General features: G+C 40.5%; 3 protein-coding genes and 1 non-coding gene across 7 annotated transcripts; 3 read left to right on the top strand and 1 right to left on the bottom strand.

Annotated features, from left to right (window-relative positions):
- The first annotated feature begins 306 nt into the window (after positions 1-306).
- Positions 307-4,921, top strand: dnaja3a (DnaJ heat shock protein family (Hsp40) member A3a). 2 transcript variants are annotated; one of them, XM_054606987.1, is made up of 12 exons: positions 307-626; positions 1,154-1,290; positions 1,436-1,519; positions 1,681-1,887; positions 2,037-2,189; positions 2,270-2,417; positions 3,131-3,195; positions 3,423-3,551; positions 3,652-3,767; positions 3,930-4,027; positions 4,184-4,319; positions 4,573-4,914. In XM_054606987.1, exons 1-11 carry the CDS (start codon positions 383-385, stop codon positions 4,303-4,305), a joined length of 1,503 nt encoding a protein of 500 aa, XP_054462962.1. In that variant the 5' UTR covers positions 307-382; the 3' UTR covers positions 4,306-4,319; positions 4,573-4,914. The 2 variants fall into 2 exon arrangements, with proteins under 2 accessions (XP_054462962.1, XP_054462963.1); XM_054606988.1 differs by lacking the exon at positions 4,184-4,319 and having other exon boundaries at positions 309-626; positions 4,573-4,921.
- A 3,299-nt stretch (positions 4,922-8,220) lies between these two features.
- hmox2b (heme oxygenase 2b) lies at positions 8,221-12,272 on the bottom strand. Its single transcript, XM_054606989.1, has 6 exons — positions 12,179-12,272; positions 10,512-10,622; positions 10,257-10,374; positions 9,595-10,086; positions 8,467-8,590; positions 8,221-8,356 (listed from the first exon to the last, which is right to left on the bottom strand). Exons 2-6 carry the CDS (start codon positions 10,592-10,594, stop codon positions 8,229-8,231), a joined length of 945 nt encoding a protein of 314 aa, XP_054462964.1. The 5' UTR covers positions 10,595-10,622; positions 12,179-12,272; the 3' UTR covers positions 8,221-8,228.
- Positions 12,273-17,306: 5,034 nt separating this feature from the next.
- Positions 17,307-23,069, top strand: LOC129098899 (uncharacterized). Of its 3 annotated transcripts, none has more exons than XM_054608028.1 (10): positions 17,307-17,386; positions 17,655-17,792; positions 18,627-18,685; positions 18,772-19,366; positions 19,479-19,532; positions 19,622-19,700; positions 19,927-20,071; positions 20,905-20,991; positions 21,888-22,081; positions 22,235-23,069. In XM_054608028.1, the coding sequence occupies exons 2-10, from the start codon at positions 17,677-17,679 to the stop codon at positions 22,382-22,384; spliced, it is 1,479 nt and encodes a 492-aa protein (XP_054464003.1). In that variant the 5' UTR covers positions 17,307-17,386; positions 17,655-17,676; the 3' UTR covers positions 22,385-23,069. The 3 variants fall into 3 exon arrangements, with proteins under 3 accessions (XP_054464003.1, XP_054464004.1, XP_054464005.1); XM_054608029.1 differs by having other exon boundaries at positions 17,667-17,792; XM_054608030.1 differs by lacking the exon at positions 17,307-17,386 and having other exon boundaries at positions 17,397-17,792; positions 18,772-19,026; positions 19,126-19,366.
- On the top strand, positions 17,991-18,063 carry trnat-agu (transfer RNA threonine (anticodon AGU)). Its single transcript has one exon. It is a non-coding gene; the product is annotated as a tRNA-Thr (tRNA).
- Positions 23,070-25,599: the final 2,530 nt, after the last annotated feature.

Genomic DNA, 25,599 nt, shown 5'->3' on the forward strand with positions numbered 1-25,599 from the left:
TTAAAATTAGCATCCAAAAATCCTTTAAAAATAGTTATTTAATAAATATTCAAGAAAATATAAGTGTAAGTTCATAAACTGAATTCAATGCAACAATGCAATCTTCAGTGTTGACAGTTTAATAAATAAGACTGTGTATTACATCTTTTTTTCAACAAAAATGCTTTGCTTTGGCTGAAAAAAAAAATATTTCACAGGGGGTACATCACTGAAAAAAGATGGAGAACCACTGATCTATTAGAGCCGTTTGAGTAGAGTTTATAAAAAAGAAACAGAAAGATTTAAGATAAACCTTTTTTTGCAACTCGTTTTTCTCCAGAGATCATCATCTTGACATTCCGAATATCTTTGCACTCTCGGTGACGCCCACTCCGTTCCGAGCATGCGCAGTGAGTCCGGAGTGTCGGCGAGAGAAGGAACCATGGCGTCCTCGGCTGCCCGGTGCTCCTCACGCTGGATTACAGTCTTCGTGTCCTCTGGACGACGCAGGTCCGCCGGTGCTGTTGTCTGCGCTGGCAATGGAGGGGTCCGCAGTGTATCTACCCTGGGGGCAGAAAAGCTGTGGAGGGGAGGCAACCTGACGTGTGGCGGAGCGGGGAAAGCATTGACATTGAGAGGGCTGCCAGGTGAGTGGCGTATGGTACTGGCCTATGCTAGGCTAGGCTAGGCTACATGTTTTGTCATGTCTTGTTTACTCATGTGACGCAGGATAAAACAACAAGGTCACAAGCGACCATTTAAGATGAAATGAGCTTGTAACAAAAACATGCATTGTCTTTTATGCTCTCAGGGTTGACAGTGTCGATGATATGTTATGCAACCAATGTGCTAACTTCAGTTTGCAGACAGGGGAAATCACCAAGATAATGACTTGTTTTGTTGACAGAAACCTTTCGTTATTGCTCATGGCAGAGCCACTAGCATATCTTTACTACTAGCAAGTTCAAATAAATCATCCTTTACATATGTTTGTATTTTAAGAGATCCTCCTGCAGATCAGGTTATCTGCTGGCCTGTCCTAGACAAATATTTGTCAGCAGTACATTCAGTAACAGTAAATAGCAATGCAGACGCATGCAATATAGCTGCCATACTGTGCTACTGTTCTTAATGGTATTAATTTCCCCTTTTCCCCTTCTCTGACACATTTCAGGTCTTAAATCGCCACATGCTGCCTGCACACTGTCCTTCCACACAAGTGCCACTGCTCGTAGCAAGCAGGACTTCTACCAGATCCTGGGCGTTCCTCGCGCAGCAACCCAGAAAGAGATCAAGAAAGCCTACTACCAGGTCTGCTCCAGCCTGATGTGAATATATATCTATATATCTATATACATAGATATAGATATATAGAGAGAGAGAGATATCAGACCTTTCACTGGTTCTCAGATAACCAATCATCGCAGTAGTTGACGTTGTGTTTGTTGTCCCTCAGATGGCCAAAAAGTATCACCCTGACACCAACAAAGAAGACCCACAAGCCAAGGAAAAATTTGCTCAGCTGGCTGAAGCTTACGAGGTTTGGTCTCTCTAGTCAAGCTTTCATTCTACTCCGGCACTGTTTATTTTCCTTCATGTGTTTTATTTTAAAAAGCCTATTCAGAATATTCATCTCTGAGTTTAAACATCTCATTAGAATTACAAATGCTTGCCTTAAACATTGCTCCATGTGTCTCCCAGGTCCTGAGTGATGAAGGAAAGAGGAAGCAGTACGACACGTATGGCTCCACAGGTTTTGACGCTGGTCAGGCTGGCGGAGGGCAGCGGTCCTGGTCTGGACAGTCCAGCAACGTGGACCCAGAGGAGCTCTTCCGCAAGATCTTTGGGGAGTTCCCCGGAGGCCGTGGCTTCGGAGACTTCAATGCCATATTTGAACAGCCACAGGAGGTTAGTGGGATGGGTGAATTGGTAGTGAAAGTAAAAGTCAAGGAATGCTTTTTGACTTTGCTTTTTAGAACTCATCTGGTTCTCGTTCGTTTATTTGTGCATATTCAGAGTGATTAAGTTCTCGCACCCTCTTTTTTTTTTCAACCCAGTACTACATGGAGCTGACCTTCACTCAGGCAGCGAAGGGAGTCAATAAAGAGTTTTCAGTTAACATAGAAGCAGCCTGCGAGCACTGTGATGGTAAGGGCCATGAGCCAGGCACCAAAGTCCAGCACTGCAACTCCTGCAACGGCTCCGGCATGGTAAGAGCTCTGACACACCGCCTTTCTTCAAAGTTTGTCTTGAGTTGTATCACCAAACGCATACATTGTCCGTCCTGCAGGAGACCGTGACCACGGGCCCGTTTGTGATGCGCTCCACATGTCGGCGCTGTGGTGGCAAAGGCACGGTCATTTCCACTCCCTGTCGCTCCTGTCGTGGGGCGGGCCAGACCAAGCAGAAGAAGACTGTGACGGTTCCTGTGCCTGCAGGTCAGTCTCACTTAACCGTCTGCTCTACTGTTTACATACCCTTTTTTAACACTATTAATGAGCATAAAAACTTAGTTGTTGCATGTTAGCCAAAATCAGAAGCAACAGCTGTTTGCTTTTCTTCCGATTTTCCTGATATCCTGCATGTTGTAGGCTGGTATTGTCTGCAAAATTCATAAAAAAATGGCTTAAAAGTAAAGCTCACAGCAGAACAAAATTTCATCAGCTCATCCAGAAGTGACGTTTGTCTGAAAAGGTTTAAAGACAAGCATCAGCTTAATGTGCTAATATATTGCAATTCTTTTTAATCCACAAGCATTAAAGCTGTAGTTTCATTATGCCAGAAAATGAAAAATGTAAATAAATCATTGCACTTCTCCAGATGAACCTGCACTCTGCATTGAGAATGTATTACATTTTTTGCTTTGTTGCCAAATAACCTCTTAGGTTGATGTAATACTGAAAATATTCTCCCATGTTGGAAAGAAAATACATCATTTGAGGTTTGACTGTTGTTTAAAATCATTATGGCCATAAAGAAAGTAAAATAACTGTAACTTATACTTAAAATTATAGTGGACCTTGAAATCTTTTCAGCATGAAATCTTCCCTTTTCTTACACATAATATGTTTCACACTCAAATGTTTTTAAAAGTTCTTTAATGTAGGACGTGTATCACACCTAACTGTCGCTGTTTTTTTTTTGATTCAAGGAGTGGAGGATGGTCAGGCAGTCAGAATGCCAGTTGGCAAGAAGGAGGTCTTCATCACTTTTAGGGTGAGTATCTTCATCAACAGCCAGAGTTCGAAGAAAGTGCACGTTCACGTCAGAGCCGCTGTAATAGGATTATCTTGTTTCATGCACGGTCGCTGTGTTGACCAGTGAGAGGCATTGAGCCCTCTTAACACAGTTCAGAAAAATTGAGGTGTACTGCTTTTTGAGATTGTGCTGCTTTTGATACCATTTGTGTGATTGGTTGTGATGCATTCTGGGTTGGTGTCCAGGTCCAAAAAAGTCCTGTGTTCAGGAGGGAAGGTGCAGACATCCACTCCGACCTCTTTGTCTCTGTGGCACAAGCGATCCTGGGCGGCACGGCCAAATCACAGGGCCTTTATGAAACACTTAACTTATCTGTAAGTAGACACGCATATGTTCAGGTTTATCCTCTAATGAGAAAACATGTCTGACGCATACAGTGTAATAAATGACTGGATTTTTTTTCTTCGTCTTCAGATACCTGCTGGCATCCAGACAGACCAGAGGATTCGTCTGTCCGGGAAGGGAATCGCTCGTATCAGTGGTTATGGCTACGGAGACCATTATGTCCATGTCAAAATAAAAGTACCCAAGTAAGACTCCTCAGACAAACACGCATGTTTTTCATCTTTTTGCTCCAGTTTAACTGCTGCATTCATACCAGATGGGGACATGGGCCTTGGATCCAAACTATTTTCCAATCACAAGGACCATAACACACTGTTATATTACACACTGTTGTTTTTCTTGTGCAGGATACTGACAGACAGACAAAAAGCTCTGCTAACGAGCTACGCTGAAGACGAGGCGGAAGTAGAGGGGACGGTTAACGGTGTCACCACCACCACCACGGGTAAGAGGACAACCACACCTACATCCGCCCGCCTGTCCCTGTGCCCCTGTTGTTTTGCTTGGTCTACATCTCTGATCTTCTAAGATGGAGGGGGGTTAAGGAAAGGAGGTTTGGTTGAGCTGGGGGTCTGGCTGATGCAGTCTCATCTCTGTCCAGGTGGGGGCAGCAGTGGTAAGCGGTCTGAAACAGGGCCAAGCGAGCATGACAAGAAGGAAGGAGAGTTGGAACAAGAGGGGGGCATCTTCTCCAAATTAAAGAAATTGTTTAGTTCTTCCTGACAGCCACAAACCAGGTAGGACTAGTATTGATTTATCCCAAATTTATTTGTCTATTCTGTTCTTCACAAATAAATGTGATGCATTATTCAACCGTCCTTTTTTTTTTTTTTTTTTTTTTTTTTTGGATAACTTTTCATTATCTGGTTTGTGGCTGTCGCGTTAAAACACTGATGCATTCAGCTGGATGTCTCACCGTTTGTCAAACTTGGACTGCCTTGCCAGCTCTTTTTAAATCTTTTTTTTGGTTTGTTTTTCCTTCCCCTGAAGGTAAAAGGTCCACCGGGAACTGAGAAGCTTCATCAGTAGCTCAGAGGGCAGAAGGGAGGACGGGGTAAGGCAAGCACAGCCACATCATAAAGGAATAGGTGGTTGAGGAGTGTTTGGTGTTGGATGAGGCCTGCATAGGTCGAGGACGGACCAGCTCTGCAGTGAAAAACACGGAGGATCACCTCACCTGCTCCGTTCCTTTGCCAAAGTGAATCCACACACAAGAGGATGTTCCAGTGCACCATTCACCTCTACAGTCAGACATCCGATGTGGACATTTGGGTTGCGCAGACTTATCATAGCATGTCTGTTTTCTGTTGATCCCCTTTTAAAAAAAACAAAAAAAAAAAAAAACAAAAAAAAACCATGATGGCAGAATGTCATGTGCACAGAAATAACTGATTCTACTGAAAAAGACTTCAGATTCAGTCAAAAGATTATGTGGGATTACATGAACTTCCTGTTATTTAATCCTTTTTGTTCTCTAAGCTTTGGGTTTGTTTTGTCATTAAAGCTTGAAATTCCCCCAGAGTTCTCAGCACCGTCCATCCTAGCAGGTTGAGCATCACCAGACTACGCGTTTACTGTTGAGTTCAAGTGTTGGAGAGCGTAGAGCTGCGTCTGTGTGGAAAGTTTGATTGTGACTCGGTTTGGCTTTCCTGAACTCTGTCCCTCCTTCAACCCTTTATGCACCTTCATACATTCTTGTGGATCATATAGTTGCATCAATGTGTCTCATAGAAGAGATCTACTGTACATCTATAATAAAGCTGTGGTCTGAGAAAAGCCTGTTTTAAAGAAACCACTAAAGAAGAAGCACTCAAGAGTGTTCGTCTCTGTCTAGACATTAATACATTCAAAAATATGAAAAGAAAAAAAAAATCGTCCTCATTAAGTTACAAATATAATGCAATCAAACCACTTAACTGCCTCTGACGAAGAAAAACATCAGAAACACCACAGAAGTGGGATTATGTTTTTGCAGAGCTATTGTGTTAGATTAGATTTAACTGCTGCTGTGTATTTAATAAACTAGCCTGCATTTTTACTTTTGAATAAATCTCTAAGCAATTATTTTCAAAGTGAGGTTCTGTGGACATTCTTTCTCCAACAATGTTTAAGACCTGTCAGACTGTGCTGTGGGACAGCGTTTACACATGTGCTTTGTGTTAGAATGCTAACTCGCTCACAGTGACGATGCTAAAATGCTAATGTTTGACTGATGGGTTCAATGGTTCACCATCTTCAGATGGTCAGACAAAATGCAGCTGAGGCTGATGGGAATGTCATTAGTTCTCCATTTGTTGCATTTGTTTCTTGATATACAAAGATATTAAACAAATAAAAATGTTAAAACTGCAGATGGCAATAGAGGAAAAAGTCTGGGGAATTTTGAATTGGTTTTTTTAAAGCCACCTCCAAGACCTAAAGTTCTGTGCCAAGAAACTAAAGAAGTACGCAATGAACAAAATCATTTATTAAGATTTTTATTGCGATTTCACACACCAGTCCCAATGAGTCACCTTCATTTCAGTGAACAGGAAAATAGGATTTATTTCATTGTAGACAGCACAACACACAACACACTCCTGGGGTTTCACTCTCATACTATGACAGTATTGTCGCCAAACACTATAAAGCTTTGTCCAGTTAGCTACACAAAGGGATTTAGAGAAGAGTTAATAAAAACTAATTCAAAAATCAACAAGCATCCAACTCGGTTTAATATAAGGTTTTATCAATGACCAAAACTCCTGAGATTCAAGAAATAGTCCCCTCAGTACATCCAAAAAATACTGTAGCATTTTTGACACATCACACTGGCATCAAAAAATTTAATAAAATATGGACGTTGAGCTATGGCAGTCCCTGTCATTTTCCTCCATATGCAATGCATCGCTTTCCCGTCTGACTTCCACAATAACCTGAGTCTCTCAAACACAAAACACATCATCACATAGGTTTCAATGCCTGATCAGTTCTGAATGAGTTTTGCTAATGAAAGAATACTGTGCACCTAAACCGTACATTATGTGTGAACATGTGCAAATACACAAAGCACAGGAAAGTCCTTGAAATGTATTTTTTTTTTGGTACTCTGCATTGAAACTAATCCAAGCGAAAAAAAAAAAAAAGAAAAAAAAACTGCTTGGAAAGATAAAGCAAAGGTTATTAAAGTGAACTGTATTACTGTGTGAGGATAAATATTCAACTTCAATCACAAAACTGTGCAATTACACTGCAAACAGTACACACAGAACGATATATTCCTCCTCATCTGTGTTTAAAAAGACAGAGTTGTGCATTACTGGGAAAAGTTGATCCCAACATACAGTATGAACAGAAAATGAACGGTGATTACAGTTTTAGTGATGACGCGTGCTGGTATATCCATAAGAAATGGATACATAAACAAGAACTGGGCTGCAGAAAGACATACAAGCACCTAACCTGAAGCAGTTCATAATAAACCACAACTCGGAGACATTAAGCCTTCATGTAGACAATCATTTAAATAAGAAAAAGATAATTTCCTTTTTAAAAACAGCTGCAGTCACCTCTGTGAACACCTTTAACCTAATATAGGCTCCTGTGGCAGGTACAACAGAATCATTCATCTTGTATAGTTAAGCTATGCATATACAACAGGCAGGTTTTTTTTTACATAAATACAAGATGCCATATCATTTAATTCTGAAACAGAGAAATAGAACATTTTAACATGCATCAGTAGAGATTCAAATATCTGCTATATTCACTGAAATATGTTTATGAATCATACACTTGTCAAAGTGTAGGTGTGCTATATATTTTTGAAAAAAACCGTCTTAGTTCACGTGTACAAACGTTTAGGAAATATTTTAGGCAATGTTTGACTCATGAGATGGAATCATGTCTTTTAAATAAGAACACAACTGCACTGTGTTTTAATGTTATCGTTGAAACTTCGATCAATGTGTAGAAGTGAAGAGAATACTGTAGTATTGTTGGCTCGTACAATACTTCCTCTCTCTGGTCAAATTAAGATATTTTTATGCAAAAAAAATAAAAAAGGCCTCACTCACCATCGACGTCGTTTGCCGTCTGTCCAGCAAAAACATACTGTGTTAATATATAGTCATGCAACTCATATGCATAGTATGTTTCACCATGAATGTGGATACTCCATTCATCATAGCTAACAAGTTATCACTGTTTAGTCAATTTAACATGGGCAGCATCTACGTCGCCATGCTTTTCAACCCGGCAGTGAAATTTAAAATTGGGAGGTAGTGTTACTTCCCAATAAATAAGGTAATAGCATCGTGTGCTTCCACAAAGGAAGAACAAAGAATAGAGGGAGAGTGCAGAGGAGGTAGAGAAACAAAAAGACAGGAGGATAAATGGTAACACGGTGCAGCTTAATGGATGGATGGCTGGAGATGACGGCCTAATGGTCCTACAGATCATTTTATAGGAATTCCGTTAACAGTAATCAGGTCCAAGTTTACTTCCGGTCAGCCGCTCTCGTTAGCAAACACGCAACATTAAATAAACTTGGACCTGTTCAGAATGTTTGTATGAAACTATGAAATGGACTACAGCTTGAAGGAGTGTTCTAGCACTCCTTTACTGTCCTTTCTCCTCCCTTTCTCTTGCAGCAGCAGAGTGACAGATCACATCAGATACCACGCAGCCAATCCGGCCAGAGCAGCAAACCAAGTGGCGAACAGAACCTGTCCGGTCGGGTGTCGGAGTACAGCCATGGCGAGCTGAGAGGCGTATGCCGTTCCGCCCGACGCCGCTGTGACACAGAGGGAGCACGAGAACAGACTTAAAACACGATCCCCACATTTTATCTTTAAGAAAGCTTCATCACGGCACAGTGCTACGGAGAGAAGCATCAAAACGTACCCATTTTGGCAGCATAGTAGGGACACTTGCTGATGTCTCCACCCGTTGCTCCATGGACCGGCATGCCAGCATCTAAAACCTCATCCTGGATGGTTTTACCGATCTCTTCCAACTCCTCAAACACCTGCCAGCACAAACACACCGTATGTAATGTTAACAAGCTTGTTGCATTCTATATATTCTAACGATAGTTTATGGATGAAACAACCAGATAGTAATATCTGTTTTGGCTAATCCAGCAATATCTATGCGATATACAGAAACCTTATATGCACTTTTATCTACAAGTCATTGTTTTTTCATGCATATACTTTTGCATTTTTATATTTCTGTGTAAACAATAGTTGTTGTTTTTTTGTTTATTTGTCTGTTTCTGTGTATTAGTGAGCGTAAGTCAAATTCCATGTATGCGTACACATTCACGGCCAATTATGCGGTTTCTGATTCTGATATTGTCATATTACCCAACTCTACATCCAACAATAAACAAAGTGCAATCATCCTTCCACAATAGACTAAGCCAAACACAGTATTACATATGCTTTAGCATTTTGTTCGTTGTAGTTGTGGAGTGGATATATAACAAAGATCAATAAAGAGTTACTGCCTAGTATTGTACACTTGTATCGTTGAAGTTAATAGAAAACACTCTGTGAAATTTTAAGTGACCTTTAAATCCCAGTGAAATATGAAAACTAGAGCCTTTCAAGATTTTTTTTTACTGTGACGTATTCCCCACTGAGACAGTTGTATGCTTTGTATTTTGTACCTGTGCTCCTCTCACACCTTGTTGCAGATTGATTGACACAACCAATTTTTATTGGTTGAAATTGGTCGGGACTAGCTAACGTAAACACATTTCAGATTTGATTTTCCAGGAAGAGAAGATAATGAGATTGCTAAAAAAGTATGAAGAAATATATTTTTCTTAAGATATATTTCAATTGGTGCACAATATGAATGAATGACAGTGTCTTCATTTATACACATAATAACTTCAATATGTCTTAAATTTCCATTAAATCCTTAAACCGCTTCACCATACACCAGGGAACAGATCGCCCACTAGTCTTCCCAAACATAGCATCCATTTCTTCTATTCTCTTCAACCCATTCCTTGTCCCTTACCTCCATGTTGAACTGGAAGGCCTTGATAGCCTCGTCTACCAGCCTCTTCTTTATTTCCATGTCCAGTTCCAGCTCGTTCATCCGACTGCGGTACAGCTGCTTGAATGCTTTGGCGCTATGGATGCCATCAAACTGATAGAATTCCAGGCCCTCCCCCGTGGACGGCAGCTTCATGGCTCTCTGCGCCACCTTCTTCAGCACCTGTCCCCCTGACAGGTCCCCCATGTAGCGGGTGTAGGCATGGGCCACCAGCAGCACTGGGTCCTCCTGGCCTACTTGATGAATACGGTCCACATAGTGCTGGGTGGCCTGGGAGCAGCTCACCTGGCTCTGCCAGTCAGGGCCATAAAAGTACTCAAGGTCACGAGCCAGGGCCTCTTTGCGGTGCAGCTCTGTAGGAAAATATAGAGGGGCAAAGTGGGGGTGGTCTTTGTTCCTTTCAATCTCCTCCTCCATGGCTGTATACGTGTAGTAGAGAGCCACGGCACCAAGCTAGGGCAGCAAGAAAGAAAAGTTACAATGCGATATTGCTTTTCTCCTTTTTCCAGTTTCCGATGCTTCTTTTTATACCTTAATGTGTATTACATTTATTTACTCATCTTGTTTGTATAGTAAAGCACTCTATACCATTAAATTGCTTGCTGATTTTTCATCAGACTGACCTTGAAGAGCTCTTTGCGGATGCGTCCCCTGAGGAAATCTTTCACAAACTGGGTATTCTCAGCCTTCTCGTGAACCTCCTTGGTCCCTGCTGCCAGCACCTCAGACAGATCCTCAGGACTGGGGAATAAAAAAGAAGGGGGAAAAAAAAGGGGGTATAATGTGTGTTTGACAGAACTACAACATACATGAATATTTTGTTATCTTATTTCACTGTTTTAAAGATAATGGTGTTACAATTCAAGTTGGGGATTTACCTGAGGGCGTCTTCTTTCCCCTCATTTACAGGCTGTGCTCCATTGGACACACTGGCTGTTGTCTCCATCTTCTCTGCAGACATGAGTGGTGTGTTTCTGTCTGTTAGTTCCCTAGAAGCAGTCATCAAATCCGCATTATTTACATAATATGGCACTAGTCACACTTTATTTTCATCATATTGCACAGAGGAAATCTAGAAAAATGTCATATTTGAAGTGTATTGCTAAAGGTGTGGTCGAGGCATATGCAATACTAACTTATGTAAGATTGCATATTGTATAATTACTGTGACCTATAGTTGCTGCCGTCTAAATGAGCCGAGATTGCGTAACTGGTTTTCAGAATAAACGAGGAACAATGTCACGCTGAAGTGTTCCCTGTGGTTCTAGAGGTCTGAAGTATAGTTCACTAAAAACATAACAACTCATCGGGGCAACATACTTAGAATGTGAGGTCGGTCACGACTTTTTTCTGTATGAACTCCCCACCGACGTCAGGACAGCAGAGTCGCTGCCCATCTTTCGGCGCAGGCTGAAAACTCACCTCTTCAAGAAGTACTACCCTGAGCCTTCCGCTTAGCACTTATTGTATTCATATTAGTTTGTAGCACTTATTGTATGAGTATTAGTTTGTTTCTGCACTGTACCTTTGCTCTGGTTTATGCTCTTAGATGCTTGTTTAAGAAAGGAGATGCACTTATGACTTCTGGTGACTAGTAGTTCTCTTGAATACCTATGTTGTCCTTTTGTGTATTTTTATCTGTATATTGTTGTTATTGTGTTGTATATTGTTGTTATTGTGTTTGTTGTTCGCTGCTGCTGCTGGCTGGCTGAGGGCTACCGAACGAAATTTCATTGCATTACTACAATGACAATAAAAATCTCTTTATCTTTATCTTTGAATACACTTATTGTATTGTGGATAAAAGCGTCTGCTAAATGACTGTAATGTAATGTGCAGTAATTCAAACTTTTCCAGAGTCAGGTAGAAAAAGACCACAGAACATAATGTATAAAAGGAAAAAAAGTTGCTATCACCCCAATTCTATTCACTGTAGCTGTTGTCATTGTTTTGAGGGTGAAAGTCCATTCAGCTGCCTTTGACCTTATTTACTCTGAGAGGAAGATCAGGCAAAGTGAGAGTGAAAGCTGATACAGTAAGACAGAGGCTGGCTTGATTCACATAGGAAAGGCTGCTTTTTTAAAAAAAAAAAAAAAAAAAAAACACAAAAAGGAATGAACTCCCAGCAAACCAAAAAGCAGCTCCAACAACACAGCGCAGGCCTTCAAGTCTCACAGAACAGCTGATGGTGTGAAAGGCGAGTTATTACCCACATTATGTCATCCAGTTGTGTAACTCAATGTAATCAGATATCATAATCCTCAAGCCACCTCTCATGGAGATACAAATGTCTTTTTTCCCTCAGCCCTGACGTCCTCTAACTTGCTAGCAGCATCGCTTTGACAACAGCAGCTAACTTTGCTGGATGACACTAATGCTAGCTTAACTGAGCTAATAGCTTAGCTAGCATCCCGACAAGCTAAACAGACTTTAGATAATGGCGCGTTAACGTTGCGCTACATCGCAGGCCGCAGATGTTTATTCGCCTATTTAAAAGACATATTGACGGGTTAGAAGGCTCTGGTATCGTATTGACATTACAAACCTTGTCCGCCTGGTCCGGGTTACCTACAGATCAGGCTGCTGATCCAGGACGGAACTGTACACTTTAGGCTCCGCCCACCCGGCCGGCCGCGGTCATGCGCTTCACCACAGGAAGTGCTGAGGACGCGCATTGGTAAACACCTTCCAGATGACAGCTACTGACGCACTTCTAATATAAGATAAGGTAAAATAAGATAATCCTTTATTAGGCCCGCAGCGGGGAAATGTACAGGATTACAGCAGCATAGAGGATAGTGCAAACAAGAGACATAGTCAAAAAAAAAAATAAGATGAAAAATAAGTATTGACTAAGTAACTGAAATATTATATATACAGACAGAAACTATTATAAAAATAAGTAATATAAATAAGCAAATGAGCAATAAAAAAACAGTAAAAAATAGCAATAAAAAAACAGTAAAAAATAAAGAATCCACAGTAACTGAAATCCACAGTAACTGAAATATTATATATACAGACAGAAACTATTATAAAAATAAGTAATATAAATAAGCAAATGAGCAATAAAAAAACAGTAAAAAATAGTAAAGAATCCACAGTAACTGAAATATTATATATACAGACAGAAACTATTATAAAAATAAGTAATATAAATAAGCAAATGAGCAATAAAAAAACAGTAAAAAATAGTAAAGAATCCACAGTAACTGAAATATTATATATACAGACAGAAACTATTATAACTGTTGTATTGCACAGTGTATTAGTGTCATGTGGTCGACTGGGAGCAGAGCTGGTTGTGCAACCTGACAGCAGCAGGAAGGAAGGGCCTGCTTAATATGCTATTAATGATACTTTTTAACATTTGCTATTATTGCCATAGAATTTCTTTTTTAACACAGTGGAAAGTTAAAAAAACTAGATAAAGAAGCAATGAAAGATTCATCTCATGTTGGTTCAGATAAGATAAAATAAGATAATCCTTTATTAGTCCCACAGCGGGGAAATTTACAGGATTACAGCAGCAAAGAGGATAGTGCAAACAAGGTACATAGTAGAAAAAACAAACAAGTATTTTAAATAAGTAAGTAAGTATGAAAAAAAATCCACAATAACTAAAAAAATAAATAAATACAGACAGAATAATTATAGTTATAGTATTGCACAGTGTATTTGTATTGCACAGATTTATTAGTTTTTTGTTTCGTGGTCTACTGGGATGGCAGACATTCCAGTATTCCTAGAAATAAGTAGAATACCCATGTGACCAACTAGACTATATATTTAACCTCAGACCTAATCCTACAAGCACTCAAAATGTATTAAACTACAAATCAGCTTTAAGTCATATTAGTAAAAAATGAAGGCAAGTCATAATAATGGACATGATCATATGAAAAAAAAATGGTTACTGGTAAACAGATACAGTGAAAGTTAATGTAGACTATTGTTTGAAACACACAAAAAAATATGACATTTAAATGATCATACAGAAAAACAGTGTCTCTTAAGGTAACATAATTAATAATATACCTAACAGATAGTGTAATGATCATCTGCTCAAGGCAAAATCGACATGGTAATGAATACCAAGTGTGCTAGTTTACTGGCAGTATTGACTTAGTGTGAAGTTATATTTTACCTGTAATATTAAATCATACCTCTCACATCACCAGAAGCCATAAACTATGAAATCATCACCAAGAAAAATATCCGAGACCAGATCAGCAGACTAGAAGAAAATAACCACAAGATGGCATTCACATCAAGCAAATTTGGTTCGGCAGATTTCACAAATAGTTTTAATACACGGATCAAAAAGACCACTCTAATCTTTCTTTTGGCTAATGTTGTAGTTTAAGTAATGTTTTGTATGGAGAGTAAATAATAACACTTGATTGTGTTTGTTAATATTATGCATGAGATGTTGTTGTTGTTTTTTCCCTGGAAAAATTATTCCTTCATTAAAGTCGATGAAATCGGAAATTGAATACCTTCTATTGCTCTCCTGTGCCACTGAAATTATTATTACAAAATTGTAGTTCATACATAACATGACAGGATTGTTGTCATGCAATTTTCTTTTTTATGACAGTGCTGCAGTATTGTTAAATCCCCTCAGGTCTATGGAATGTCTAAATTGACACTCCCCTGTTTCTCCTCCTTTCCACAGGGCCAGCTGAGCACTGCGTCAACAAATTTGAAGCTGTGCCAGATTGACTCTCTTGCCTGTGGACACTAAACACATGTGTGTCAACACAAGGCTCATACCATGTATTTTCTATTGTTATTTTTGTGACGTTTTTAAAATAAGAAAATATTATTTAGCAGAACCAAAGACCAAAGAAAAAGGACAAAATAAAGCTACTTTCATGGAGTTAAATTGAGAGGTTTGGATCCACAACTGATCGCGGTTCCAAATGCTTGTTATTGAGTCAAACACTATTGAAAAACTAAAGAAAAGAATGAATTGAAGGTGCCAGATTTGGAGAGGTAAAAGGGGGCAGAACTAGAGCAGGGCATTCATTTGACTGTGTACTATAAACATAGAGTGTACTGTGAAAATACAGAGTGCTTCCAGATGAACAGGTGTTTGTCCTGATCCTCACAAAAACACATAGTCAACCAGAACCTTTGAGTCCTGAACTGTAACATGTTGTTCTGTCCCTCTGGGACAAATGTCATCCTGTTGACGACGTGCTGTTGGAGTTTTCTGCCAATTACAGGCCGTAGTATAATAAGGGATTTTTCAGTTGTTTGTGTGTGTGTGTTTGTGACCGTCAAAGCCTGATATTAGTCTGGTAGCCCGCTGTAGTGTCAGATGCTTGGTTGGCGTGGCAGCTGAAACGTCCCCCCTCCACCCCCACCTCGCTCTGCTACTGAGCCACAGGAGGCTGGTGGGGGTAAAGATGAGCTAACAAGATGATTCACTTCCCTCCAACAGGGCCAGCAAGCTGTTGCCATTACATTAAATTGCTTTGGGAAATGATCCTGTGCCAGCGATGCAGTTCAATAACAGAGGAGTGGGACTTTGGTCTAAACACCCTGATCGGGGAAAATTTGGCAAACATGATATCCTCCTGGATGCTAATTTGTCCATTTATAGATGAGAAATGCACAAAACAAAATGTTTGGCATCCATGTTCACTGAATGACTCTTTGACTCTATTTTGCTGCCATTAGGTTTTGTTTGTCACGCTGGTCTGCTGAGGAGCCCATATGCGAGATATGCTGATGCCTTGGACACATTTTAGATGCTGCATCAAAAACACTCGTATAAACACGCCTCATGCAGCAGGAGGTCCATTTCGCCGTACCGCTCTTTGACATTGCACTTGTGATCTGATGCTTCTGATTATGGCAATCAGAAAAAAGCATGAAAGATGGTTAAAAGCTTCGAAAGAGATGCAAAAATAACAAGAATATAGACTAAACATCACAGTATCGGTTTAGCTTCACATGACCTTGAGGTAGTACAACTTAGAGTTTTTAAAAAGCAAATAGTTTGACTTGAACACAGCTGCAACTACTTACATAATGAATGATGCACAGCATTGAATTGCAGGACTGCAACATCGTTAAGGTTGTTAGTTCCACCTGTGCTTTTCTTGCTGTAATGAGTCAAACATTCTGCTGTGAAAAATGTCTCAGAATATGATTCATTTTGGATTAATCAAGAAAAGACTCTGATAGTATCAAGACTATCAAGATGCAGATTAGCAAGATTATTCAGAAAGTGGAATTTCATTACAAGATGTACAGACTTTTTGACAGCAATGAAAAAAAATGGCGGTGCGTACTGAGCATACATGCCAATCAAATCTGGCTCTAACTTTTTCTGTCAATATAGTAGGAGAGAGCCTCTTGTCTTAAAACCTCTGTCAGTTTGAGCAAAGTTTGAGCTATAAAAAAAAAAACAGTCATGAAAAGAAACATGCACCTGGTGTTTTTTAAATCGTAATTTCAATAAAATGCAATTTACTGGCTGATAAAATGGTAACAATACTAGGGACACGACAGAAAAGGTGTGGGAAGCAATGATCTTAGCCATTGTAACTGATTGTAACATTTCCCCAGATATTAAGTGCATCTTTACTTCCTATCTGATAGACAGAATAAACAACAAACGAATTAAGGAAGACCTTTGCAGAAAATGCAAGGTGAAACTTATGACAATAATTATGGTGTTGCTCCATTTTGACTTACCAGTAAGCCAGCATGCACAATACACGTTTCACAGCCCTCATTAATGTTATTAGTTGCACCTGTGCTTGTAATCAGCATAACATTGCTTCTGCGAGAAAGCAACTCCAGATGAGTGCACAAATCAGATGCATTAGTTTTCACTGTACACGGACAACAAGAGGATCTGAATAATTTGGATAATTTACAATGTTACATAAATCATCAAGATATTATCTTAGAGTTGGTCATATCCGGTCATTTATAACTGTAACTCACGGTGACATGTATAAAGGCTGCATAGAAACATAAATATATATATATAATGAATGTTGTTGACAATCAGGGCTCTTTAAACTCACCTCTTCAAGAAGTACTACCCTGAGCCTTCCTCGTAGCACTTATTGCACTCGTATTAGTTGTTGCACTTACTGTATTTGTATCAGTTCGCTGCACTTATTGAATTTGTATTTGTTTACTGCACTTATCCTATTCGTAGTAGTTTGTAGCACTTACTATATTCGGATTAGTCTGTTGCAATTATTGTTTTCGTAGTAACTTGCCTCTGCACTATACTTTTGCTCTGGCTTATGCTTTAAGATGCTTGTTTAAGAAAGGAGATGCACTTATGACTTCTGGTGACTAGTAGTTCTCTTGAATACCTATGTTGAATACACTTCCTGTAAGTCGCTTTGGATAAAAGCGTCTGCTAAATGACTGTAATGTAATGTAATGTAATGCCTAATCATTTGCAGCTGGTTGCCTAATTCAGATGTTATGGCACATTTGAGTCGAGTATGATCTGGACCTGATGAATAAAAGGTGCAAGCAGAGTTTTCATATTTTATTTCCTCTTTTGCTCACATTTTTCCTCATATAGTTCACAATCTACTGTTGGTGAACATAAACAGAAAGACATCATGGTACAAACAGGGCACAAATGAGCTGTTATAGCAAACAGCGTCCCTGGTAACGACAACAGTTCTCGCGAGAAGAGTGAACTTTGTTGGCGAGGGAGCTGGGTGACAAAGTTTCTGATCGTGTGCAGTTGATCTTAACAAATACGGTAACGTTATTTATGTGTTGCATCGGTCGACAATTGTCAGGCGATGATGACTTTTCCATTTTTTTCTGAACTTAACATTTTTCACTGTGACTTTTTTTATCATGAAGAACGGAAAAACGTGACTTCCGCATCCGCTAAGTTTAAGATTTCCGCGGGTCTGCACCAAAAATATAGTTGTTTTAATGGGAAGATGTCAACCAACGAGATATTCTATATCTTTGTGACGGATTTGCAGTTTCAGTGAACTTTTGCATAATTTGATTGACAGTTTAACATTTAGTTGATGGTTGATGGACACCAGCATGTCACTGCTGTGCATGGTTGAGCGAGCTATCAAGTCATGCAAAGCTGAACAAGCCAAGATCAACGACAGTATTCAACTCTACAGAGAACTATTACAGACATTGTAAGTAACGTGACTGTACACATGATGCAAAATATTATGTTCTGTAGCCCCAGTGTGTGTGTGTGTGTGTGTGTGTGTGTGTGTGTGTTACTAATAAAAAGCAATAGAAGTGTGGCTTATTTCTCTAAAATGTTCATTATGGTAGTAAAGATCATGGATACTGCTATTATCACATATTGGGGGACTTCGTTTCCCACCGGCGCTGTGGCTTAGTTGGTAAAGCGCCTGTCTAGTAAACAGGAGATCCTGGGTTCAAATCCCAGCAGTGCCTTTTCCTGCATGATTGCTAATTTCTGCGCAAATCATGTCTTATTATTACCAAGAAATTGTAGAACAGTAAAGCCAATGATATGTACAATAGTATGCAATTGCCCCTCTATTAAAACCCACCAGAAAGCACTGACAAGAATAGTTTTTTTAAGCTCAGTACATATCTTTGTTAAAGCTCTTTAATAACAAAATGAATGGGACCTTAATCAAAAAGGATTGCTTATGCTACGTGTTTATGTTTTAAATTGTATTGGCTGTTAGATCATTACATAGGATTTTTGAGTCATACAAATAAAAACCATACAAAAATCCACTATCATTTGGCATCTGTGGTAAACTGCATGTGTCTAGATAGTACAATTCTATTAACAGAAAAGTCTTATTAAATACAGAATTGCATTGTGGGATTTGCCTGTTAACACCGAAAGTCAAATTTTTTAGGTTAACAAGTAGGTTGTGCAAATGTTATTAATTATTATTATTATATATTGTTGCCCAGATTTAATAAATGGTGCTCCTCTTGGTTATTTTGAATATTTATTCACATTAAGTCTTTTCCCGCAGAACGCCTAAACCAAATACAAGCGCTGCTGAGACCCAGATTGCAAATGATGCTGCTGCAGGTAATTTAAAAAAATACACTTTCAGGCTAAACAAACGTTAATTGGTAAAATAACCACCACATGATTGCATGCTGCTATCTTCACAGATGCAGATACCTCACCAGCGGAAAAAGAAGATATGGAATTGCTTGAGCGAGCCCTGGAGAAAGCCCTTCGGGTACGCGCTGGCACAGGATATTCTAAAAAAGCCTCAAGCAAACAATCACCACCTCGAAAGGAACCCGGCACTACGGCTGTCGCAAGCAAAGAGGGAATGCAGACATCTGCAGCCTCTAAAGGAAATCATTCCGCTTCCAGATCAACCTCTAAATCTGCCACCTCAAAAGAGCACAAAAAGCCTGGTACGTCTCTAACCTCCACACTGGGCTCAAAACCTCCAGCTAGCCACTATACTGGGCTGTGCAAAACCACAATTAATAGAAACTGTCTTTTGTCTTCAGCTGGGGTTGTGCATCACCAGGCAACAAGGAAATCACAGCAGGCTGCCATAGCGTCTGTCACTGTGGATCAGGGTCAGTTACACACCTCTACCCTCCACTGTAAAAACAAGACTATAAGAAGCGACTTGTTGAGCGGACATGACCTGGGCAAAGCTGCAGCTATCTCCACTCTTTCAAAAAACACAGGGCCTCCTTCACAAACAGAGGAGCCTGGACGTCACAGTTTACTTCACCTGAATGGGTATGTTTTTACACAAAGGGGCCATGACGTAAACCACACTTTGTCAGACGGGGGTTAACATTGGTTCGCTGTGCTTTTATAATCGTTCTGTTTGCCTTTTGCTTCATGGCAGGAAAACATCTGAACAAACAGCAAAATGGAAATCTCTAAGGAGCAAACAAAACAGGTGGCCAAAAAACTTGTTTTTTCATATTTACAGCAGATTCCACAGCTTCTGTTTGGGCACTAAATTTTCGCTCTTTACATTATCTTTAGGTTATGGGACAAAGTTGTTGCCCTACAAAGGAAACCTGTGCCTGGGAGGAGTCACTTCATGGAGAGAATGAGAGCTACGGTATTCTTCCTTTTGCTAGGGAAGCTTGTCAAAAGTAGCTGGGAGCCTCAGACATGTTTTTCCATACTGTGTAATGTTGAGTTTAGAAATATACTCTAGTGTACCATTGTCCAGCTATTTGAAATTAGCGTCAGAGTCTGCACAAATTTGATTAATCAACTTTCATTCCTCTAAGCAGTCTTGATACCCGGCGTTGCCCTTGACGCTGCCTCTCTGAACCCTCTAGTTCCCCAGGGATTGGCCGTGTGGCTGCCCAGATCAGACCAGGCTTCGGATCGACAGACTGACTCACCAAGGGCGTGGCCTCACCCAGCACTGCCAGACAGCGGAGCTTTTGACCAATCGGATGCAAGAATCGACCACGGAGCTGGGTAAAAGCCTGAACAGATGATACATGCAAACACACAAAAATAAGGAGTGATTGAATGAGGAGAAACGAAGGCGATTGTGGTGTGTGGTTGAGAGAATTATAATTTGGGAGGAAACTGCACAGGCAGTTGGCAGGAAGAGACTCTCTGAGAGACATTCAGACTAATATAAAAGTGATAAGCCTCCGGCAATTATGCTCAGAACCCTGGGATGAGTAATAAGATTTTTTTAAGATGACATATTATGCAAAATCCATTTTTTTCCATGACTTTTCAACATGAATGTGAGTCCCCAATGTGTATAAACCCGCAAAGTGGCAGAAATGACCATCCCTTTTTCTCCTGCTGTGTTTATCAGAAAACATGAGTTAAACGGGCGGGTGGGATTTGATTATGGATCTGATATCAGATGAGGTCATTTTGCAACTTTTAGGACCTTTTTTAAGATTTTAAATCTGTATGGGGAAATCCTGGGGGCTTGGTCCAGAGACCAGCAGAGCAGATGAGGAAGACGAGGAAGCGGCGACCAATCAGGGCAGATTCTCCGGAAAGGGGCTTAAAGAGTCAAACCTTGTCAACTGAGCGTTTCAGACAGATGGTGACTACAGACATCATCAGGCAGACCGAATGAGGAAAAAATAGTTATTTGAAGATTAAAGCATACAAACAAGTATGCGCCAGAAAATGAGCATATTATGTCTCCTTGAACAATCGCACGCACTACAAACATGGGACTCATTCACACGGTGCTATTAAACCAAACGACTCTATACTCCATATCTCCTGTAATAATGCTGCTGGTGAAATTCAGTTTTTTGTTATGTATATCTGTGCAGGTGGTAAGGCAAACAACTATGATTCCTGTCTGAGGTTCCCGATGACAGCCGCACAGCTCCAGAACTTCGCAAACCAAGTGAAACAAGGTAGGAATGAATCCTGTAACATAACCTACCTTTTCAAACCAGGTGTTACCTCTCAAAATAATTACCTGTCAATCTGACGTTTGTTATATGAAGGGCGTCATGAGCAGAAGATAATACATTATTAAAATTATTTTATTTTATTTTTTTAGCACAGATTTACCTAACTAAGAGGACATTGGTAGTGTAATCCTGACCCTGTGTTTTGAATGATCATGTATGGGTTTCAGGGTCATCACTCTCAGAACCTACAGTATGTAACATTAGTGTCATTTCCATTACCTTCAGCGATGCTGTTATGATAAAGCTGAAGGCCCAGAGATTTTCCATTCGCACCACTCAAATGACTGTATCATCTTCAGGGAAGGACCTTTGCTTATGCTTAGCAGTAACCGCTCCAGTGCAGCACAAGCATGTTGCTAAAGCCAGTGTGAAAGAGAAGTTTCCAGAAATGTCTAGCTCCCTGCTTAACCCACACACCTCCATCTTGTGTTGTTAGTATATGCGTCAAATCTAGCGTCTCACATCCACATTTCAGCAAGCGGTTTATTCTTGTGAGTTTTATTCCCAAGGACGGAATGAATCGTTTTATTGCATTTTAACGACATTTGAAACATGGTTGTGATGTATGTGGCGTGCTAACGAGCTAATGCAGCCTCTCCATCTCGGCGCATGGAAAATGAAAACAGAGCCGCAGTGAAACCTCAGTGCCAGATCAGTACTTTCCTTGGCCTCCACAGATCCCCCCCCTCCCTGTGACGGTGGGGTTTTAAAGCTGTCTATCCTGGTGTGGCTAGGCAAGGGCCTAGCTATTTAAAGCTGAGGCAGCAGAGCAGAAAAACGTTTTCGGGTACGGTTGCTCACGCTCACGCTCTAAAAATAACCGTGTTTTCCATCAGAGTGGGAAGCATGGGATCGATGGAGGCCGGAGGGAGGTTGTCTTTGCCCCACTGGGGCTAATGGTGTGTGGGGAGATGGGATGATTGCACCCCTGCCCCCGACTATAACCTACACCAAAGAGGCAGAACTCAGAGAGCTGGAGACGCTGAGGATGAGGGTGTCGCTGCTGCAACAGGAGATTAACCTGGAGCAGGTGAGTGTTGTGGGCTCTAAGCACCTGGTAAAACATCAGATCATCAGACACCTTATTGTGCTAACTGATTAAACACTCTGTGTGTTCTGTTCTGGGTAATAGTCAATACTGAAAAAGAAATAATGTGCTGACAGTCTCTTCTTCTATGTGCAGGCCATATTGGACACTCTGTCCCCTCAGCTTTCCTCTATAGTACCTGGGCCTGGATGTCCCAACCTCAGTGTGCTGAGGGACTTGTACTCCCTGCTGGGTGAAGGAGGGGAGCGTTTCCCTGCCTTAGTCCTGGACTCTGAGCCTGACTGACTACAGAGGATTTTACACTGAGCTAAACTCTGTCTTCCTCCTCTTAACACACATAAGAGAAATAAAATATTACCTCTCAGTATAAAACAATCCAGTGTAACACCAGTTGAATCGTTCCCTTCTGACACTGTCAATACAACTGGAACATAAAATGTACAAAAATAAATGTAATTGCAAGACTGTTATATTGGATTGCTTAAGGCTGAGCATGTGTACCTAATTAAGTGTAAACTTTGTGTATTTTTGAAGTGCTGTAGTGACAATTTTGTCATTTTGTTGTCAGACAATCGTGAGGGTTTTTAAATGCTAAATTCAGTGTTTAGAGCCGGAGAAAGTTCTCAACTCATAAAGGAACATTTAACCCTTCAATACATCTAAAATATTATCCAAACTTGGATTCACATGGTTTTTATCTTACAGCAATAATATTTTTTTTTTTCCTAAAGTTTCATTGCCATTTTGTATGTTTAAATTATATTTTGACGCAGATTTTTGTTGTATAATTGTGCTACATAACAATTAATACCTAGAATAACGTGTCATGGAAGAATGTGACCCTAGGTTGGTAATGGAGCTCTTGCAACACTGACTGTACCAGCAGGTGGCACTCAATTCACAGAAGAAGTGAACATGGAAATACACTAGCATGTGACTTGGGCTACTAATTGCATTATTCAATCAATAAATTGCCAGTTGGATTCAATCAGTGTGCCTATGTGGAAATAAGACTTCATCAGATACTAATGAATATATTTTAAAAGTGACTCATCAGTGTGCTGCATAAGTGTCTGCATGCTAGTCCGTGGATCTAAGTGATGAAAAGGAACAATGGAGTCGCTTCATCCTATTTTAATCCTGTCTTTCACAGAAGGCAGCGGGGACGCCGTAACTCATCCTCCATGTGTTCTTCCTACTGTCTGACAAATCAGAGACTCAGTGGACCTCACACGGTGAATGATGTGTTTCTTAGTCATGAGACGGACCTGCAACCTCTCCATTGTGTTTTTGTCTGCTGTGAACCCTCAATACTCTACCATAATGTTTCTCCATGTGATGTGTTTGATTTCCATGCTGGGCTTTCACAATCTCCATTGAATGATGTATAATACATATCGGGCCAATACGATGTCTCTGTCCCCCCCGCCACAAATGCTATGTGAGGGTGTACGTGAGATGCAGAAAGGCTTGGAGAGGCCTAAAAGGCTCGTGCCCACAGATGACGTGTGGATGGCAGGGGCTATGCCAGACTGGGCAACAGGTGGCGCTGGGTTCACACAGCAGGACGTGGGTGTTTGGGCCCTACTGCACTCATGTACACACAAACGCAGGGACGAGCACACTCAAAGCAGGATGAGTCACAAAGATGCCTGGGGGACTGGCTTGATGCGTGCTGCAGAGTGAAAAATGGCATGTTTCCCTGAGGAGGGGAATAAAAGGATCATTAAAGAAAGATGAGGATTTTAGCACATTTCTACCTGTGTGTAAAACAACAGGTGCACAATGACGAGGGTAACTGCTCCTGGTTTAAATACAGTCACACATGTTTGTAAGATCTCCTCTGTTCCAGCAGCAGAAGAATCTCACCACTAATGCATTGCAGTCATCGGTACGTGATTGTGGAAATGTGCTGCAAGCTACTGTCTGCCCTCACAGTCTTGGATCAGTGTGTGTGAAAGTAGTAAAGGAGGAGGCAGGGAAGCATCCTCGGGATCATGTCATGATTACACACGGGTCCCAGAGGGAGTGGCGCCAACGCAACTCAGCCTTCCTGTGACCTGCATACATCAGCTGCTGCCTGGCTCTGGCTGTCACCAGCAGAGCTCTTCCACTCCCAGCAGCCTGGCCCGGCCCTGCCCAGGTTACACATGTCTCACGCTTTTGTCCCATTGTTTTCTCACGACTCTTCTTTGTCCCATAATGGAAGAACCCAGTCGATTTTAATTTCCATGGAAGAAGCTTCATTTACTTTCCGCTGTAGACCTTGCTGTATGCTGCACGTAGGCTACTTTCACTCAGAAAAGGGACAGAGTTGAATAGTCTTTTCTTTGTGGTACACATTCCTTCCTACTTGTACTGTTTTTTTCACCCTTTTGTTTGTTGTTTTTAAGCCCTGGAGTCCAAGTACAAATCCACAGAAACTGAACAGTGCTACCAAGAATCCACTTCTCTCCTTCAAATGCCTATTGAACATCTCTTTTTCTCCAGCGACCCGCCCCTCACAAACACATTCCTCACTTCACTTCTGTTTTTCCTGTAACTCCTTTTATTGCTCATCCAGCTCTGTTTTTAGAATGAGCTACAGCAAGGATCCTTAAACGGACAGTTCATCCCCAAAAAAATAAATACATATTTTTCCCACCCGTTGTGCTATTTACCAATTTATACTCTTTTGGTGTGAGTTGCCTTGTTTTGGAGATAGCGCTTGTAGAGATGTCTGCCTTCTTTCCAATAAAATGGGACTATATGGCTTGTGGTGCTTGAATATCTTGAGATACCGGGTTATCATATCTGGAGAAAGAGACTGGGCCTTTTAAATGTATTGTTCTGGCGCTTTGAGCAAGACAAGCCAAGTGCCAGATAGTCCTATTATACTGGAGCGTATGCAGACATCTCTACAGCCGATATCTCCAAAACTAGGCAACTCACACCAAAACATTCTTCATTGATAAATAGCACTTCAGGTAAGATGAACATTTTTTTTTTTCGGGTTGAACTGCCACTTTAAGTCAGTATGCTCACCAGTAAGGCAGCATTCTAATTTATTATTCCATGCACCCACTGTTTATTAAGCAGACTGTCTAAACTAAGGAGCAGCTGGCTTGTTCATACGGAGGCAAGTTGGGCATTCATATGACAATAGGTATCCCTTAATCCAATAATGCTTTAGTCTAATTGTGGAGAAACCTGTTGCTAAGCCAATGTCATGCAAGTGTTTTACTGATGAATAGAAATGGTTGTTTTCTTTTTTAAACCTATAATTAAATCGTATTAGCTGCTGAGTTGTTGCTCACCCACATCTATTCTATTCCATCTTCCATATCTATTTAGACACTCAAAATGTCATGCACTATGGTTTTTAATACCTGGAAAGCTTCAAGATATGACTTTTTAGGCCTGTAGTAAGGTTTTGACTTGCATTACAAAGAGGCATGTTGTGTCACTATAACACATCCTCAAATACTCTTAAGAAAACCTACGCATAAATTCCAATAACC

The sequence above is a fragment of the Anoplopoma fimbria genome, chromosome 11 (genome assembly GCF_027596085.1).
Source record: "Anoplopoma fimbria isolate UVic2021 breed Golden Eagle Sablefish chromosome 11, Afim_UVic_2022, whole genome shotgun sequence".
Lineage (NCBI taxonomy): Eukaryota > Metazoa > Chordata > Actinopteri > Perciformes > Anoplopomatidae > Anoplopoma > Anoplopoma fimbria.